This window comes from Phaethon aethereus (assembly GCF_964289735.1).
Source record: "Phaethon aethereus genome assembly, chromosome: 5".
NCBI lineage: Eukaryota > Metazoa > Chordata > Aves > Phaethontiformes > Phaethontidae > Phaethon > Phaethon aethereus.
Window position 1 is genome coordinate 27672654 of NC_138579.1, and position 19497 is coordinate 27692150.

The following is a 19497-nucleotide window of genomic DNA, read 5'->3' on the forward strand; positions in this document are numbered from 1 at the left end:
GGACTTTGGCAGAAGAAAAATTAGGTATTACCTGTCAGCATGTTGCACTCAAATGCCTGGCACATCTTGAATGGTTTAGTTCACACATTAGTGGTCTTCCTTTACCTGACAGTAATAATGATCACCAAAAAAACAACCCCTTACCACCTGGAATGTTTCTTAAGAATTATGAATATCAAAGCACTTTGAGATTAAAAGATTTTTAAATTGCTATCATGTTTCTGCATTGTCCAATTTCTTTATCAATCATCTTTTCTTCACTTTTTAAATAGAAGCTGTGTCTCTCTTCGTCTTTGTCACCTCAATTCATTTCTCCTTACACTGTAACAACAAAACCTCATCATCACATCAGAAATACAGTACCTGTTAGAACTACCACATTAGATAAAAGATACAAAACTGAGATAATAACATTTTTAACCATAATGAAGTACGAGGTCCAAGAATTTACGTCCCTGGGGTTTCAGGCTGCTATGTTACACTGCCACAGAGATCAATACATAGCTGACAGCATTGGGTTGCAGCAGCAGTTCTCCTTACCGACTCAAACAATGTCCACACTGAGAAGAGGCTTAAGCACCTGGGAGGTATCAAGGAAGGCTGTTATCTACATACCAGTGCCTACACAAGTTTAATTGTGTAAGACAAGGCAAAGGCTGTTCTTTTTCCTGTATCCCCTGGAAAAGAGCAGTGATGTAGTCACATTGTCACCAGGCCTTTGTCACACTGAAAGGGGAAGGAAAGAAGATTTCTTCCATGCTCCAAAGTCTGTGGTCTAAAGCCCATTGGGCTTCTATGGATCTATCTGGAGCAGTGGGAGTGAAATTTTAATACATATGTTTTAAGGGGTATTTACTAAAATTAGTTGCTAATTTCCATAACAATGCTTGATGATGCTGGAAAGAGAAATTTCCGAGCATGTGAAGTGTAAAGGAAACCTCAAGAAAGGAGGAACAAAGGCTTCACTTTAAATTAATATATGATATTATGCCATATTGCTTTAACAAATATTCAGGTGACATGCATGAACATAGTAACAGATAAATCCAAGTCTTAATATTGATCCCTAAACAAAAATTGCTGAAATGGTAATGACAGTAAAAGCATCAAAGTAACTGAAACTCACTAGCATCTTTCTTGCTAAACAAAGTGTTGTTCTGAAAGTAGGATTACATTTCTGTAATCCTAAAAGAGATTTGTAATCTCATATCTCAAAAATGGTATGGAAATAGATTCAACTTTTGCTCTGAATTTTTGCATTTTATGAAAATATTTTGTTGTTTTTAGTTAAAAGAATTACAGCCTGTTCAGCTAACCTATAAAAATGCTGCAGTAAAGAAGACATTTCACTGGAGGATATCCTATCAACTGATGAGATAGTAGCCAAACCACATCAGACCCTGATTCCCAGGTACCTGGTGGAGCTTCTGCAAGAATGTCCAAATGACAATGCCTTTACAGACTGCAGCACTACCTTTACATTCAACTAGGGAGCAATATAAACTCAAGGCGTTCTCTTTGCATAGGAGCTATTGCAGACACATAGTATCTTGGCAAAACTCTGCATTCTTAACAATGCCCATTCTGAAGAAAGTCTTTAACAAAGTATCAAAACATCTACATGGTAGCCTTGTTTAAGGGGCTTAATACACCAAACAAATATTGGAGGAAAAAGTGACTGGGAAAAGCAGGAAAAGAACACAGCAAATGTAACTAAATGATATCAAGTAGTACATTTATTTCAGATAGTAAGTCAGGTTCTGACAGTGAGATGTATTAGAATATAGTCTCTGAAGGGTGGAAGGAAGGCCTGTTGCTCAAGATACTGAACGTTTGTACGGTGCCTAGCACAATGAGGTCCTGGTCCTTAACTGGGGCTCCTAAGTGCTCCAGCAAAACAAACATTTCAGGCTTTAGGAGAATGGACTGCATAAACAATTTTGAAATGGTGTTCCATGACATGGGCTAAATGACACCTAAGCAGCAGACTTCACCTTTTAAGGTCTGCAAGATAGAAACTTGGTCTGGTACGTCATCTTCAACTCCAGTTCTATGATTCATTCTCCATCTACCCACCTGCTCTGTGCACAGTTAAAGCAATGTTCACTCATCCCACTGCAACATGGTGAGCCTCTAGGAGGAATGATCGATCCCACTTCAGTCACCACATATAAGAGGGCGGAAAAAAGAGCAGCTGGTCTCACCCTCCTCTACTCCAATAATAGACTCAGTGTCTGGCAGGTGCAGAGACTCGACACCAAGGCTTGGCTGAGAGTTCATGGAGATGAGATTCTTACTATGCACTGTAGATTCTTCCAGCAAACTGCTGCCCATCAGTGACTCTATTGTGAAAAAAGGGGTAAAACAAAATTCTCATGATGTAATGACTGTAATATAAGATACAATCCCTGCTCCCCTTCAAGTCACATACACTTCTTCCCTAGACACCTACTTTATCTGTTCCTACTCTTTGGGCATCCAGTGTTCCAATGGATGGTAACTCCTATATTATTGTTTTGAGCCTTAGTATGGCAGGATCTCATGCAGGCTTGGCTTTCTCTTTAAATAATTCACATTGCATAAAAAAAACAGGCTGCTGACAACAAGAATATATAACAAAGGACACAAATTCCATGTAAAAAAAAGATACTAGATTCATGTTAATTTTGAAAACAATAAACCTATCTGCCCCTTGACCACAATACAGAAATACACCTTTGCCTTCTATCCTAGAAAAGGGGAGGGTGAACAAACCATTCTCATGTCCAAGACGAACACTCTTTTATTCCTCACTGGCTTGTGGTCTCATATTTTCAGGACAAACATCTTCCCTTCTCTTTGACCAGCCACTAATTCTTTCCTGCACTTCTCCCGCTCCCATAGAAGCCCTCCCTTCCTTACCTGGCTGTTCTCGCTCTCTGCTGCCAGCTGTTCCAATTCGGGAGTGGTGTTTCCTCATATGCACATTTCTGCTACCACTCTGGGAAAATGTCTTCCCACAAATTTGGCACTGATGGGGCTTCACTCCTTGGAGCAGAAGGGGGAAGAATATCCCAAGAATTACCAAATTGGGAATAAAGACCTCATCAACCAAGAAGCCAATAATATTGTTTTGAAATGGCTGTTGACACCACTGGTGCTAATTATCAGTGAAAAAACAAATGAGAAATATTACTGTTTCCTAGAGAGCAATAAGCTTCTAGAACAGAACAGTTTTAGAAAGCAGTATTGCCACCTGTTGGAAAACTCAAGTCTGAAAAGTAACATAAAGTTTTCAAGTCTGATTTATGAGAAGGAACAAGTTATTTGGAGTCTCTTACTCAGTGACGTGGAAATATTTGATGTCCCATACCTAGAATAAAATGACGAAAAGCAAGGAAGCAGAGACAAAGAAGCTGCCATCACGCAATAAATTGCAGCATCAGGTTTACATTACTGAGCAGAGACCAGATGATGACTTGTCACTGTGAAAGGATTTCCATTTTACAGAGCAGTCTATCATTTTCACAATACAAGTATGATGTCCATACATGTCAGCTCAATAGCATGGAAGCCAAGGAGACAGGAAAGAAAAAGCATGGAGAACTCAGGCAGTCTCAAAAGTTACTACCCCAATAAAATCTCCCCTTTCCCAAACATGCCATATTCATCATATGCTGATGATATTTAAGATCGTTCAATCATAAAAGAAGGCATAAGCTTTGAAACACTTGTGAAATACATTTCCATCTAGTGCTTTGTCCAATTACAAGTATGTAGTATTAAAAAAGAAAGGAAAATCCTACCTACGGCAGAAACCCACTCATGAGATTTCAGATTTGAATGGCTTTGGTTAATATATAGAAGTGCTAGATTCTCTTTTAAATAAGAAAATGGCAGATATCCAACTTCATGGCATTTTAAAAATAATTTAAAAAATAAATTTAAAAAAATGTAATTTGAATTTAGAAACATAAAATTTAGAAACACCAGAAAATATTAAAGTGTAAAGGCTACATGCACCACAAAGGAAATCATGAAACACCATGACCAGAAGTCCTGTAGTAACCAGGGGATTTTTCTTAAGGAAATCAAATCAAATCAAAGTCCTACAATAAAGATCCTTTCTCAGAATGTCAGATGAAGACTCTTACCTGAGTGGACAACCAAATGTTTCCGAAGGCTGGAGTATTCGGCAAAGGAGCGACCACATCCTTGTGCCTCACACAGAAAGGGTTTTTCCCCTACAAGGGAAAAGTAAGTTGTTAGATTTTGGGATCACAACTTGATCTGATTGTCCAAGTCCCCAAGAACAGCATGGAGATCTCTACCCCATTCTCCCTTTTCGCCTTACACGCTACAAAGTTCAACAGATATTACACATATGCTTCCTAAGGCTTTTAAAGCGCTCTTCTTCAGCTTTCAGGAGGAAACACTGGCATTCTTTCTGAAATATTCATAGATCATCATTCACGGGTCTGCTGTTTCTAAATAGATCTTCCAAGTATATAAACACCAAAAGAGTACTATTAAAGTGCCTGGACTATGACATATCTTCTATTTCCCTTCATATCAGATTTTATACTTTATTTCAGATCAGGCTGAACTTGGCAAAATCCCATGAGAGGAATGTCAGTCATTCATATGTATGTGTGGAGGAACAGTAACTCAAGGCACAATTTGTTCTCATAGGCTAAAATTTGTAATTTTTTTCTATCTTCACAGCTATTTTTGTATTTGTCTAAATGATGATAAATTGGGAGGTGACTACACTAGTTCAATACAATATAATTAATCTGTTCTAAACACGCTCTTAATAAAGCCTTAAATAAAACTAGAGGCAACTTTTGCCTGAAACGTGCCACTAAAGAACTCAGCATACCATGTTTAACACTATGATTCCAAGTCTTGAACGAGACTACCGTATCAGAGTAACAGCAAGTCCACAGGAGAGTAAGCAAGCTACTTTAGGTATTTTATTGTCTAATATATACATAGTTCTTTCAGAGTAAACTTGTTTTTAAAGTTGTTTCTACTGCAATTTTGCCTTTAGAAGTCCTCTCCTGACAGTTCATTTCTCAGCTTCTTATCTACTATAGCATTCAGCAGATCTGAGCAAAAAGGATCAACACAGCGCGTTTCAATTGGTATTACAAAGCTGAAATATGTAGCAGATTCTCAAAGACTGATTGTACCTTCTGGCTTATTATAAATATTTAAAACTTGGAAAGAAGGAAGAAAAACTACCATTGACAACAATACCAGCACACAGTTCCATCTATAAGAAACCCTAGATCTGTTTATACCTGCAGTTTTACAACACCTTTGGTCTGATCAAACTCTTAATTGCACATTATCAATTTGCAGTTAAGGAAGTTATTATTTACTCCTCCAGAAGCTACTACTCTGTTGGCTGCAGAACACTCACTCTGTCATGGAGGATTGTGCACATATGAGCTGGGCCTACTAACTTTATCTGCACCTTGGCTGGGCACTTTAAGTGCAAAAGAAAACTGCAAAAACTATGGCTGCTGTTACTATACATTCAAAATTTTATTATTGGTAAATATAATTCTTAACTACATCCCAACATCTGCCCCCAAACCATGTGTTCTAGCTAGACTGCAAATTCTTTAAAATAGCAACCTTTTTCCACGTGTATTCTACAAACTACATACCATACGGTAGTGTTTAAGTAAGGCAGAAGGCATAAACAGCTGCTGGCAGCCCACATAATCTGCAATTTTGTTTTACTAGCAAGGCCTTGTGCTCTCACAGTTGTCAAGGTTATTTTGAAACGATAACCAACTGTAATGCAATGCTACCTTCCCAGGCCATCAGGGAATCTCTAACAATATTCTGAGAGGCTTAAACTGGGCCATTTGTTTAAGTGGTGTGCTAATGCTGACGCTTAAAAAAAAAAAAATGAACAAAACCATCAGAATATTCACTATGAACTTTGCTAACTATTAAATTGCCAATCATTTAATCAGTAACTTGTGTGGCGCTCTCAAACAACTTTCTAGGATAAAAACACCTAAGGCACTTTATGCAGTTTTCAAGACTTTGGCTGGTACATCAACTTCTAAAAATATTGACAAGGCAGGATCAAATTCTCCAGAGGAGACAGCATAAACAAACCACGTATAAAATACAGCACTATGAAATAAAGGTTCTTGTTTTATTTGATATAAAAAGCTGAGCATGAGTTAAGAGTACATAGGCTCCAGCATATGGTAACATCCCAAATTAGCATTAGCACAAACAGAGCAGTTTGCATGCCAAAACGCTGTCTTCTAATTATTGCCTTTTACTAATAGACTTTGCTACTATATTTTTGCTACTTATTTCTCTGTATTCCTCATTTCCCTAAATTTCCCAAATGTAGTCATTCCACAAGCAGCACAGGTAACATAAGCTAGTCAGATTCAGCCAGATATCAATATAGCTACAACTGTGTCCACCAGGACTCCACACTGCAGATATAGCTAAGCTATCATGCCTTTCAGGAATTTAAAATAGCTTCTTTATAAAAAACAATTACAGCAGTCATGTTCACTAACTATTCCCTTGGGAACAGTCTAGTATCTCCCTAAAACACCACATACCCCTCCCTCCATCAAACAACTTGAGGGGGGGAAGGAATCTACAGAGCATGTGTCTGAGCAGAGTACAGCACTGTCATGCAGTATTTGAAGGGTGAAACCTGCATGAAATTGTATAGGATAGTAAAGAGGGTAAGCAGTTGATTAATTTGCCCTATAGATCAATGTGAATTGACAGAAAAGGGACATTAATGAAGGGCAGAGATAAACAACATAATATTCTCAAAAGTTTGAGGACGGAGGAGGAAGTGGTTTATTCCTCAGTAAAGACCCCACCTCTGCAGACCACAAACAGGTGAGGTCTAAAACACACCAGTGTGAATTCGTAGGTGGTTCTTCAGATTTCCAGCTGTTGTGAACTGTTTCCCACAACCCAGCTCTGTGCACACAAAGGGTTTTTCACCATTGTGAGTTCTCATGTGCACCTTCAGCCTCTGCAAGACATAGAAACTTTTTCCACAGCCTTCTGCTGGGCAGGTGAAGGAGCGATCGTTCCTGGAAAGCAACAAAATAGCTGCTTCATTACCAGCTACTGCAATGTATTTTCCATGAACACTTGACTTCTTTTTTTGATTAAATAAAAAGGAGAAACATTTAAACCAAAATTGATTACATCAGAAAACGGAGAGACTCAACTGGAATGAGTGACCTAAATTAGGCCTAAAGAACTAGAGTCTGGGTGCTCCAGTGGAAGAATTTGTTCAGGAAATATCTTTTCATCATATTACCTTGCCTATTCCATACCCAGTATGATTTAGTAAAGTGTTGTAACAGATTATACAGCAATGTGGTGGAACTTTAGTCACTTGGAGGATCAAAAATGACTGTATGTGTACATATAACACATGCAGTTACTGCTGTCCCTGTCTCAGGGCAAGATGATGGGCTCACGTCTATTGGAGTCCTTCCCAGTTTTTAAGCATCTCCTCTACGATTTACCTTAGAGACTGCCAATTTTTTAGCTAAAAATTATTAGGGTCATTTGTTAAAGCAAACAACTTTGTTCAAGGATATATAAAAATATGATAGCATCCTACAAGTTCTAATGCTCACTATACCACAGAAGTGATAGTGATGCTCTATATTGAGCACCTATTAAAATACAAATATTCTAAACCAAACTCTAACAAGGACCTGCAAAAATAATCTATATCTGGTCAACGTGTTTCAACATAAATGACCCAAAGCATAAAACAGGGCTAGGATTTCTAAGAGGTTTTCACAGCTTGTCAATGTCAAAAACGAACGCTATCCCAAATACAGAGCACAGTTTTTCAAAGTCATGACACATAGCTTTATTCTGCTCACCGGTGTGTTTTCAGATGATACTTGAAGTGAGCTGGCCACACAAATGTCCGATCACAGCCCTCGACTGTGCACTTCAGCTTCCTTTCCACGCGAGATAAATGAGGAATGGGGCTAGAGTCTTTTGGCTGCCCATCTCCTGAGCAAAGATGAACATTTTCACCTGGAAGAAAAAGCCCACCAAAATCTAAAAAACACAGATTACTATTATGTGTCAAATTTAATAGATAAAAACAGCACCATATATGATACAGGGCTGTAAAACAGGTATGCGCCTGGCTACTAACTGTTTACCATGTCCTAGATGCAGCTGCCTAGCCCATAACAGAGATCAGACACAGATTTGCAAACCTTACCAGGCCCATAAACTCTTCCCAACAAGCTATCTGTATCAGATCAGCTGCTACCAGCAGAGGCTTATCACAAGAAGAATAGAAAGCCAATGCATCAAAAATTGTAAAAAAAGGTCTCAATATCAACCAACCAATTTTAAGTATCAGCCAGGATAACTCTGTTTAAAAACACCTTAGCAAAAAAAAAAAAATTGCATTTGTTTGCAATTATTTATTAACATAATTAAGTCACAAAGCATGTGAGTAAATCCCATTATGTATTCTCCAGAAAGCTGATCTCCAAACTCAGTGGAGCTAAGAAGAAAGTATGAATTACAGTGTGCATTAAAAATATACACTTGTAAGTGAAAATGAAAGTAGAAATACAAGCAGCTGCAATCAGAAAGAAGATACTCTTTACATGTACCAGAGAATAGGCAGATTACAATGGAATTGCTGGTTCCACTACAGTTCATCCCCTGAGAAAAACTGAGGAGCCTATTTATATTGCAGAAAAAAATACATGGTTGTTCTGTATAATTCTGTCACTGATGATCTGAAGATGTCAGAACAGATTAAAAGCTAGAGAGAGTGAAAGAGATGAAGAAACAAGCTGAAACTAGGGCATTGTGTGGAACATTCAACTTTTGAGACACAATCAGGGAATTTCCTACCATTATTGCTTGCTTTGGCATTCTTAGCGAGCTGTGCCCGAGTGGCAGCAATTAAACTGTCATGGGCCAATTCTTGCACTCGTAGGAACCATGGGGTACTGCTGTCTGTGCTATCATGAGAGAGAAAGTCATTCCCAGAGTCTTCTGCTTCATCTTGAACAAACACCAAGTGCTCTGCTGGAGACCCCAGCCCTGGAAAAGACGACAACTTCATGAAACAGAAGGATAATGTAACAGAGGGAAATTTCTTTTGCTTCCCAGAGGCTAGCGTTCATGGCATAGATGCAATAACCGCACTGAAAAAGTGTTCACTGACCTCCACATTGTAGAAAGCTGTTGATGATTAAATGCTCCTGAAATATCCAATAACGCCCAGCAAATTTCATGATCTTTCCCCTTTATAAGCAGCAGGGACAGAGTTGTACTTTTATGTTCTGCATTCTACTGAGACGTATCCAGCCAGATGACAAACAGAAGGAGAATTACCTGCTCTTGTTAGGTTGAGAAGAATAAATGAAGTGCTGTCACTGGGCTGGAGGTCTTGCAATAAACTGGAAGTCTCTGGAGTTGACAGAAGTTCAGATGGCTTCTGTACATTCTGTGCCCTTGTTTCCTCTCCATCAGGGCCCACATTTACCTGGAGACTTCTCAAGACAGCAGATGAAGAAACATCTTTGGAAGAATTAGTGTGGCTTGGAGAAGCGAGATCTCTTTCATCATCTAGTGAAGAAAGTGAAACCAGAGTAAATAAAAGTATAAACACACTATGACTAAAAGATACCTATGAAGTTTTTTCCTAGAAAAAAAAATTAGAACTTGAGAGAGATTGGAGGAGGAAGGAATTTTCTAACTAGTCAGACTTCACTGTTAAATGAGAAAAGTTTCAGTCACCCTTCTGAACTTTTTCCTCCATCCCTGGAACACCTCATCAGCAAGAGGCAGTGGGCCACAGTGGCACAGTAAAGACAGCTATATGAAAGGCACGCTCACAAAGATCTGCTACATAGATTTTACCTGGCAACATGAGTCTGTTGCATTCTGAGGTCTCAGTAACAGGAAGGAGAGAAAGACAGGTGATGTCTTTTGGTTCCGATTCCACCAGCCCTTGCCCCAGTGGAATAGAAGTATTCTGAACAAACTGAACCAGCAGCTGGAAAAAGATACTGAAGATTAGGTCAAGAGCAGCGCGAATCATTTAAAAAGATACTAAACCCCTACTAGGAGACACTGAATATATCCCATGAATACTCATCAAAGTAAGTGGAAGTATTTTCATTTACATTAATAACAGAGAAGGAATTGTTTGTATTGGTCATCTCTGAAGTACCTGTAAAATTCTCATTTCTTTAACATACAATAAATAGCTCTGGATCATTGCAGACTACACTGAAGGCTACTTCGGCTATATTCCTTTTTAATTAATCTTTTACCAAGATAAATTTTACCAATATATGACATGTTTTAAGGCATATATTCCTTGTTAATTCATCTTTTACCATTTGATACGTTACTACACTCTAACCTTCCAAGTAAATGTTTTCCATGCTCAGCCTTTGGTACAGGTATTTTTTTAAATCATTGACTTTAAATACTTAACTGAAAGTTGGACTTTTTTTAAATAAAAACACAAGCAAAAGACTAGTTGCAAAAAGTCTAGCTAATTGGCTATTCAAAATAGGCAGATAATGATCAGAGGAACAAGGTTGGGATGACAAGGGAGAGAACACAGATAGCCTTGTCCATCCATCCAAATCAGCTACTCCTGAGACCATCGAAGATGGACAATTAAAGCCATTGTCTTTTGTGTGAAACCCACCCACTAAGGGCATTCAACAGAAGAAACACTTTCTAGAATACTATGCAAAACAAGGGGGACTATTGCATAAAGACGTATAGGACATATACTGGGATGCATTCCCTGGGGAGGACTTTGGGACTGAACAAGAGATTTGGGGGATTGTACAGGACTTATTACACATTGTTTAAGGGAAAGGGCAAAGGCAGGAAAAGGAAGGGATCAAGGTGGATCAGGGCAGAACAAACACAGGAAAATGGAGAAGGGAGGATAAAAGAGACCCATTACATATGAGCAGGAAGTTGGTCAATACAGTTGTCTGGCTTGGCCTAACCATTGCAGTCCATCCTGTCTTCTTATTAAACTCCATTCCTAACTATTTCCTCTGTGATCCTGGCTCTAGAGTGCATGTGTCATATGCTAGTGAACTTCAGACCAGACTAGTTGGCAAGCACAACAAGAAGTGCAAGGACACTTCCTGGAGAAAGCCATTAAGGTTTTCTCTAGCCAGCACTTAAACTCAGCCTGTGCTCCCAAGTCCCCTCCTGAGCTGTGTTGTAGGTTTACCTGTCTCAAGCCCTGTCTCCTGGATGAACCTCAGGCTTTTACTGCGTTGGCGTCTCCAGTCCCATCTCCTGCTACTCCTGACTGGACTCTCTGGATAGACCCTGGACCTGGTTCATCACTTTGCCTTGTCCAGGGCTGTGGATGGACCCTGTTTCCAGCACCTGTCTCTGCCTGCCATGCTCAGGTGCTGCAGTATTGTGCCCCAGTCAGTGAAGACACCTGGTTCCCTGGACTGGGACCACCCTTGGCTCACAGCTCACCCTCTCTTAGGAGCAGCCTGTCAGGATTGACAATTATGAAGGTAAACATTAAGTCTTGAAGTCATTCAGATGGCAATGTGCCACTTGAACTAGGCCACAAGCCAGACTGCCATTTGAAAGGTTAGCATTTTTTCCTCTTAGGTATATTATAAGAGTATCCAGAGGCCCCAGTTAGAAGAGGGAACTATTTTTATGTTGTCAAAAAAATACATAGCCTAGAAGAGACAGTCCTTCCCCCAAAGCCATGTATTCTAATTTAAGATTAAAAAAATAGGAGAAAGAGGGGTAAAAAGAAAAGAGAGTTAAAAATAATAGAGCAAGGCAACCAGAAGAAAGTTTGGACTAAAAAAATGTGAGCAGCAAGATGCTTCTAAATTACTGGATTTTCTTTCATTTAAAAGCTGTTCATGATCCCTACTGCTGCCTACCCCACCATGAAACACTTGTTTTACGGACTCTTCTATTTTTATACAGCAAGCATTAGATAAAACTTTCCTCCTACAATAGGAAAGCTTTGCTTCAAACCCTCTGCTTCCACACAGCAACATTAAGTAACTAGGGAAAAGCTACATGCAGCAGCCACAAACAAATGCTCAGAAGAAAAGAGATCTTTTTAATTTTCTTTGTAGAGTAATAACAGGCCAGTACAGACAATTAAAAGGGGGCAAAAGAAGCAGAAGTAAACAAAAGGATATGAATCATGCTCATTAAAATTTGGAATAAAAAACCCCAACACTTCCCATAAACTAAAGCAAGCCAATCACCAACTCTACATCAAATAATTCAGAGAAAATAAAAATTTTCATATGACAGTTGTATCTTGACAGCCAAGTACTTTCATAAACCCTCCTTCCTGTTCAAAATCTTTGAATACCTTTGTGACAACTACAGCAACTGGAACATGGGGAAAAACTCATTACAAACACTGTCATCCTTTCTTAAGTTTCTTTTAATTTGGTTTTGCAGCTGAAAGCAAATAGGAAATTGCAAGGGTATCTGGTAATTCAGCATAAAAGACAGACTAGGAACGCGAGAGGTGATAAATTAAATGCACAGATACACAAACTCTTAACAAACTGCAGATAAGAGAGGAACAAAGACCAGAACTCCTGGGACACTGATGGATAGGCCATTACAGGAATAACTCAAGTGTGACCTTGAAGAAATTCAAACAGAAACTTTTAAGAAATAGGAACAATATTAGCATGGGTTACCAGAACACATCTCATTGGCAAAAGCAAACTTCTTATGCGATATGGGGGGAATTATGGGACTAGGTAAAACTTATTATTAAGATGTCTTAAGAAGAAGCTGTGGGAATGTGACAAACATATGGATGTTTAGGGGAGGGGTCAAAGGCAGGGAAAGGGAGGGATCAAGGTGGATAGGAGAGGAACAATCATCAGGAACAGGAAAGGGGTAGGGGATAATATAGGTCGACCACATGTTAGCAGGCTGCAGGTCAGTACACCACTCTGCCTTGTCACCGTAGTCTATCCCATCTTCTTCTCAAATGCTGTGCGCTCCTAAATAGTTTCCAAGTATGTTCATCTAGTTAACTTCAAGATGGACTAGCCTGCGAACAGGCGAAAACCACAATCTGAAAACCCAAAATCCTGGCTAGAGGCTGCATTAAAAAGCCCAAGGCCTGGAGATGGATACTGGAAGGACTAAAGGTTTGACAGAGACTGGACAGATCAATGACTGTGAGTATGCATGTCAGCTGAGAGAAGGCACATGTGTGATAGGCTAGCAAATTTCAAGCCTGATCACCTGATGAGTACAAACAGAATTAGGCCATCTGTGGTCTTCCTGTTCCATATGAATGCCATTTTTGTTTGTGGGTGCCTGTAAAGGTACTGTCTTGCCATGTGCTACTGTTTACAGCCATACATGTCTGTACTGTCAAACTGTGCATGGGTGAATATTTGCAATTCAGGCTCAGCCTCACTTCTGCCTCCACCTGTGAAAAGTGCAATGGTCTCTTGTCTGAAGGACCAGGAGGGGAGGAATCTCCTGGATGCTACAGTTCATCAGCTCTCATAACCATGTAATATCTGGCATCACAAAGAGGATCCAGATGGGCTGTAAATATTCCTGAGGTGGTGACTATAGAACCCCTATGGAAGGAGGGGACTGATCCTTCTGCAAATATGGCCAACATGCTAGAATTTGTAACAAAGCAGACAACATCTTGGGCCACCTGAATAGGAATAGTTAGGGAAACAACGTACAGAATATTAACAGAACACAAAAGGAATAATAAGAGGTGTAAAGTGGCTTTACTCTATAGCCGAGATATCCCTTGGAATTTGAAATAAATTTTAATACTGATGAATTGCAAAAGGACATCCTCAACTTGGGGAGTCAAACATAATGGGCCAGATTTGAGTCATACAGAAAGAATCTATAAGCCTTGGAGGGGCAAAATGAGCAAAGTTCAGCTACATCTTGCTATGAAGAATTTTATTTCTGGCTCTTGTCACTAAAGAAATAATTGACATCCCTGCTGGTCAACAAGAGATGGTTGGACAGGATGATCCCAGGGTCTATCACCACAAGCAGTGCAGAATGCGTCTTACCAAAAAGCTTGGATAATGCCCCTGATGCAACGGCGGGGGGGGGGGGGGGGGGAAGAGAGACAAAAAACCCCAACGAAAAATCTGTTTAAAGAACTGGGAACCCCTCCTAGAGATCCTAAAAATAACACAAAACACTACAGAAACAATGCAAACATGGCCATCTGGGATGGATCAGGCTGAAGCTTGCATCCCATAACAGACCCCCTTCATCAGATGATTCAAACGCCAAGAACTGTCAGGCTGCTTTGTTTGAGGTGGGGGTGGCTGGAAGGAACAGGGGGGAAGGCTGCTCCAGTACTAACATTCAGACCTATCCTCCTGCTGGACAGCTAGGCTAGACTCCCAGAGCAGCAGAGACCATGTTTTTAATCCACACTATTCCTGTTCTAAATTTAACCCATGAACCACTACAAACTAAAGAGGTCACAAGAACCTTTAGCAGAGGGGGAGGGATGGAGGAGAAAGGAGGGGCTGGAGCTGAACGGTGTGGAGGGCAGGAGGCTCCTTAGCTAGAAACTAGGATGCCCTCCTCCCATAAAATCTCTGGGGAATTAATTCATTCACAAGAGTCTCTCCCTTGTGAGGTGCTGATGAGGAAAGGAGAGGCTAAAATACCTCCCTCCACCCCCTTTTCAAGAGCCAATTCAATTTATAGACCAGAGCTGTAGTTCACTTGATTCTGCTAGAGCCAGCCCTGAGAGCAGAAAGCACCCTGCAGTGGACCAGTGTGGTGGAAGTGGCTGGAAATATTTGCAATTGTAACAAATCACCCGGAAGGCTTAAGGCATGCAAAACGCAGATCTTATCAGTTCCCTGAGGAATGCCAGCAATTCAGCTTTGGGGGCAGGGAGTCCAGAAGAAAAAGCAGATCCATCTGCCATACAAAATGTCTCCAAGCAGCTTTGTAACTTTCTGCGAAAGGAGGATTCACCTCTACTCAGATATTCAACATTCACTGGCACATAGGTGGCTTCTTTAGGGATAACACCATCAGCAAAGAAGCTCATGCAATCCATCCATAGTGCTTTGATTAATATTACCTAGGTGTTACACAAATACAGTTAGCTCTTAATTAATACCTTTCTCACATGGTAGGGGATATGAAAGAACATCTGTGGCTATAAGAATTATGGTGCCATGGCTTACCAGAAGATATAAAATCATGATTAACTTTCAGAGATACTTGAACTGCTCCTTGGGAACGGTGTAAAAAGGGTATCTAACCAGTTTCACACCAAAGGAGTAGAAAATAGTACTAACTTAACACTCAGCTTTCACAGTCAGAACCAGAAAGAGGGTGTCTATAGATTCGGTAATCCACAATGCAAATTAATACCAATTTGTAGTATAAAATAGCCTTGATCAAGATTGAGGAATATGGCTTAGAGAGTGTCTATGGAAAGGATGCCCTCTGCAACCACTGTAAGCTTTCCTGCATCAGGCCTGTTCCTACTGGAAAAAGGCCCCTGCTCTGGGCTTGCTGGGAAGGAAATGCAACTCTGCTATGGGGAAATAGGACTATTATGTAAACATGCCTAATTAACAAATACCTTACTCAAGTTGAGAAAAGACAAGGCCCACTTACAGCTCCTATTTGAGGAACAAGTATTCCAACTATCCTGGTCCTTGGCTGTCAGAAATCATCTATGGGAATCTATCTACTCATGACTGAAGTAACAAAAGTCCCCCCACCTTTGACAACTGGGAGAAAATATGATAGCAGTTATGAGCTATCAACCACAAGGCAAGAGAAAGGCACTCCTTGCAGCCCATCCTGAGGCTACTCAGAGCTACTATGAATTTGCAGCTACTTTACCTGAATAGTATGATTGGAAGGACTTTGGCTGCTCTATTAAGAAACAAATACCTTACCACATCACCTGGGCTATGACGAATTACCAGCATATAATCATCGCTCTCTTTGGAGCACCAGTTTAAGATACCTGCTGTATTGCATATGGACTGAAAAAGGATTGAAACAGAAGACTCAACTAAAAAAATGCTATTTACACCTTTGAACTTCCCCAAAAGGTACTTCATAGCAGTACTAAGTCCTCTGCTCTAGGACCTTAGCCTTCTGAAGAGGTAAAGCTGACAACCAGAAAAGCAAGAACACAAAGTGATACAGTCCTCTGCACTTTTAAGTGAGGGAATGTACAGATAGCTGGCTAATGGCTATTCAGCCTAAAAGACAAAGGCAAGAAACAGCAGGGGTAATAAATTGAACACACTGATACAATCGTGTTGAATGTAACAAACTGCAGACTGTTTTATCTAGCTAATTATAGGTAAGAGTAAGAAAGACCAGAACTCCTCAGACACTAATCAATGAGCCACTGCTGAAGTGAAATCTCAGAGAGGTTCAACCAGAACTTTTGTAACTGGTAAGAAAACAAAATTGTCTTGGGTTACCTGAATGGGTCTCACAGGAAAGACCAAACCTGCTATCTGACGTAACAGGCACTGCAGGATGTGTAAAACTTACTACGCAATGTTTAGGGGTGGGAATCAAGGTGGATAAGTGGAAAAAGAACCATGGGTAGGGGGAAGAGAAAAGACTCCAGTCATGTGTTAGCTGGCTGCTGGAGAATACACTGCTGTTTCTGATCACTGCAGTCCCTTCTATCCACTTACTAAACATATTCCTAAGTGAATGCATTGCTAGTGAACTTGCTACTCTACTAACGTGTGAGGAGGAGGCAACCAGAGTCTGGAAAAACCCCAAGACTGCAGCCAGAAACTGGCTAAAAAGCCCTGGGTGTGGGCACAGATACCAGATAGACTTCAGGCCTGGCAGAGACATCTGTGAATGTGAGTATGCATGAGAGCTGAGTGAGGATATAGATATATTCTGTTAATGAACTTTTGTGTTGTTCATGCTGTTTCTGTTTACCTCCTAAAGGTGCTTTACCTATGTATGAGTTAATCTGTTTATGGCCAGCTGTGTGTGCTTGTATGCACACACATACATCACTGTAATTCATGCTCAGCCATGCTACTGGCTGAACCTGGGAACAGATCAGCAGCCTCACACAGAGCAACCAGGATCCCCTGGGTGCTGCTGCCTACCACTTCTGCCAACTGTTTAGTGGAAACATGCATACTTTAAAAAACAGAACCAGCTGATACTAATAGAATAATCCAGACTCCCCAAAACCAAGTAAAGTCAATTTGGTTTGAGGGAAAGAAGTAGTCAATACAGTAATTTATTTTATTCTTGTAACAGAAAAAACATTATAATAGTGAAAAAAAATAATGTGACCTGAGAACAGACAATACTGTTAGCTGACACTTGAAAGGAGGGGAAAAAACCTGCAATATTCTTTAGTCTTTTACCCTTCAAATCAAAACATGGAAGCATTAGACGATGCCACTGAAAACACTTTGAGAATTAATACGTAAGCAGCAAACTGAGAAAAAGTTCAGTGAGTTTACTAAGTGTTGCCCATAAACATTCTGGGGAACCAAACCCAGCTCATAATTGCTCACCTCAGGTTTGGATTCTAACTCATCCGATAACATTGATTCAAGTGTCCGATTCCTGCAGCTGTCCTCAGCAAGGCACAGATTTTTTTTTTTTTTTTTTTTTTTTAGTTCAGAGACAACACCACTCCCTGCTTATTCTCATATTTTCTTAAGTGTAAAACAGTGTGGTGGTCCTTCTGCAAGAAGCTGTGTTGCACAAATACTCAATTTAACCTAAAAAAAACAAAAAAGGAAATATAGAGATAAGAACGAAAAAATGAGAGCAAAGCAAAAAGAAGTGAGCAGATGTTCCATATAATTGAAAAATATACTTTGAAGTACTAGGAAAACTCATTTACCCAGGTTCCTGCATTTCTGTTGTTATCGAATCAGCAAAATAACATCCTAACACTGCAAAATTAATTTTCAAAGGCTATTTACCACATTTTCTTTGCAACAGCTCATTTTCAATGGAAAATTTAATTGTTTGTCCTGGAAACTTATGGGATCAACTGAGAATCACATACAGCATCCAAGAGACAAGGAAGCTGAACTCCAAGCCTGCAAAACAGTGGAATTATCCAAATTGCTGATGAAAGGCAAACATATATAAACAGCCTATCACCAGGAAATCTCTGCTTTTCTTGTCTGTTAATATTGATTATGAACAATACCTTGATGAACACAGGTAAGTGAGATGTATGGGTATTTGTGAAATACTCATACAATGTTTTTTCTTTGGGCTACAAGGGGAAATGAGTACAAGTTTGTGTCTATTTTTGCCTACTGGGAACGCACTCAGACACTAGCGTTGGGAGAAGAACGTGAATTACAGACAGTTCTTTCCCCTCTCTTCCACCACAGTTACAAATCTATTGAATCTATTAAAAAGTGAGAATACTGGATCAGCTAAAAAGAGAAGCTAAAAAGCCCTCCTCTAGCACCGCCAACAGCAAGCAGTGCGGCACAAGATACTCCGTACAGGAGCCTCATCTTCTGCTGTGAAGGGACGAGATAAAAAACAGAGTGGAGGCAGAGTAACTCAGACCACCGCACGGAAACCGGGGCTCGGGATTATTCCCACTTGCTCACCCTCGGCCCGCTTGCAGCCCGCACCCGCGAGGGCGGGCCCCGAGCGACCCACGGGGTCGAGAGCCGGAGCTGCCAGGCCCAGCTACCCACGCCTCAGCCTGGAGAACACCGGCCGGAGCCCCGTAGTGGGGGGAAGAGAGGAAGACCCCGGAGCCACAGGGCAGGGCGGAGCGCCGAGGCCCAGCTAGGGCCGCGCCCCTCCCCCACGCGGGGCAGGTGCGCCACCCCTCCCCCGCCGCGGGGGCCGGTCCGTGGCCGTGAGGGGCAGCACCCGGAGGTACGGTGGGGAAAAGAGGGCCTGGCTGCCCCTCCCCCGTTCCCGTCACGCTTGGGTCCTGTGCCCCGCAGAGAGCGGCGAGTCCTGGAAGAGCGCCCAGGACCCCGCCCGCGGCCCCCCCGCCCGCCTTACCGGCATCTCAGCCGCCCGGATGTGACGAAGCGCCCAACCGGAAATGCCAGCGGCTCCCGGGGAGGGGGTGTTCGGGTGCTCTACCCCCCCTCCCCCGCCCCAGCTCTATGGTGAGCGCTGTAAGGAGCGCCGCTTCCGCCCGCCGCCTCGTCTCAGTGGCGGCTGCGTGGGGCTGTGTTCCGCTTCCCCCCATCCCTACCCGGCCTTACCAGGTGCCGGTGCCCAGCAGCGCCGCCTCTCCCCGCGGCCCGGCTGGCGCAGCGTCGGCGCCTGCCTGGGCGCGGCCTTCCTGAGGAGCCTCCGCGGGGATGAGCGTTGTCCTGTGCGGGAACCTCCCGCTTGCCCCGGGAGTGGGTTTCTCGACATTTCCCTCAGCCCCGAAAAACAGCACAGTAACAGCTGGGTGCTTGGGTGTTTCCCGGTTCCATCGGG

The 19497-nt window shown here is 41.4% G+C and overlaps 1 protein-coding gene across 1 annotated transcript; it reads right to left on the reverse strand.

Annotated features, from left to right (window-relative positions):
• Nucleotides 1-2157: 2157 nt before the first annotated feature.
• Nucleotides 2158-18109, reverse strand: ZNF410 (zinc finger protein 410; the record flags this gene model as incomplete). Its single annotated transcript, XM_082000880.1, has 9 exons — nt 17589-18109; nt 9910-10045; nt 9382-9615; nt 8896-9087; nt 7893-8052; nt 6898-7079; nt 4134-4223; nt 2902-3027; nt 2158-2342 (listed from the first exon to the last, which is right to left on the reverse strand). The coding sequence occupies exons 1-9, from the start codon at nt 17619-17621 to the stop codon at nt 2158-2160; spliced, it is 1338 nt and encodes a 445-aa protein (XP_081857006.1). The 5' UTR covers nt 17622-18109.
• Between the last annotated feature and the right edge of the window lie 1388 nt (nt 18110-19497).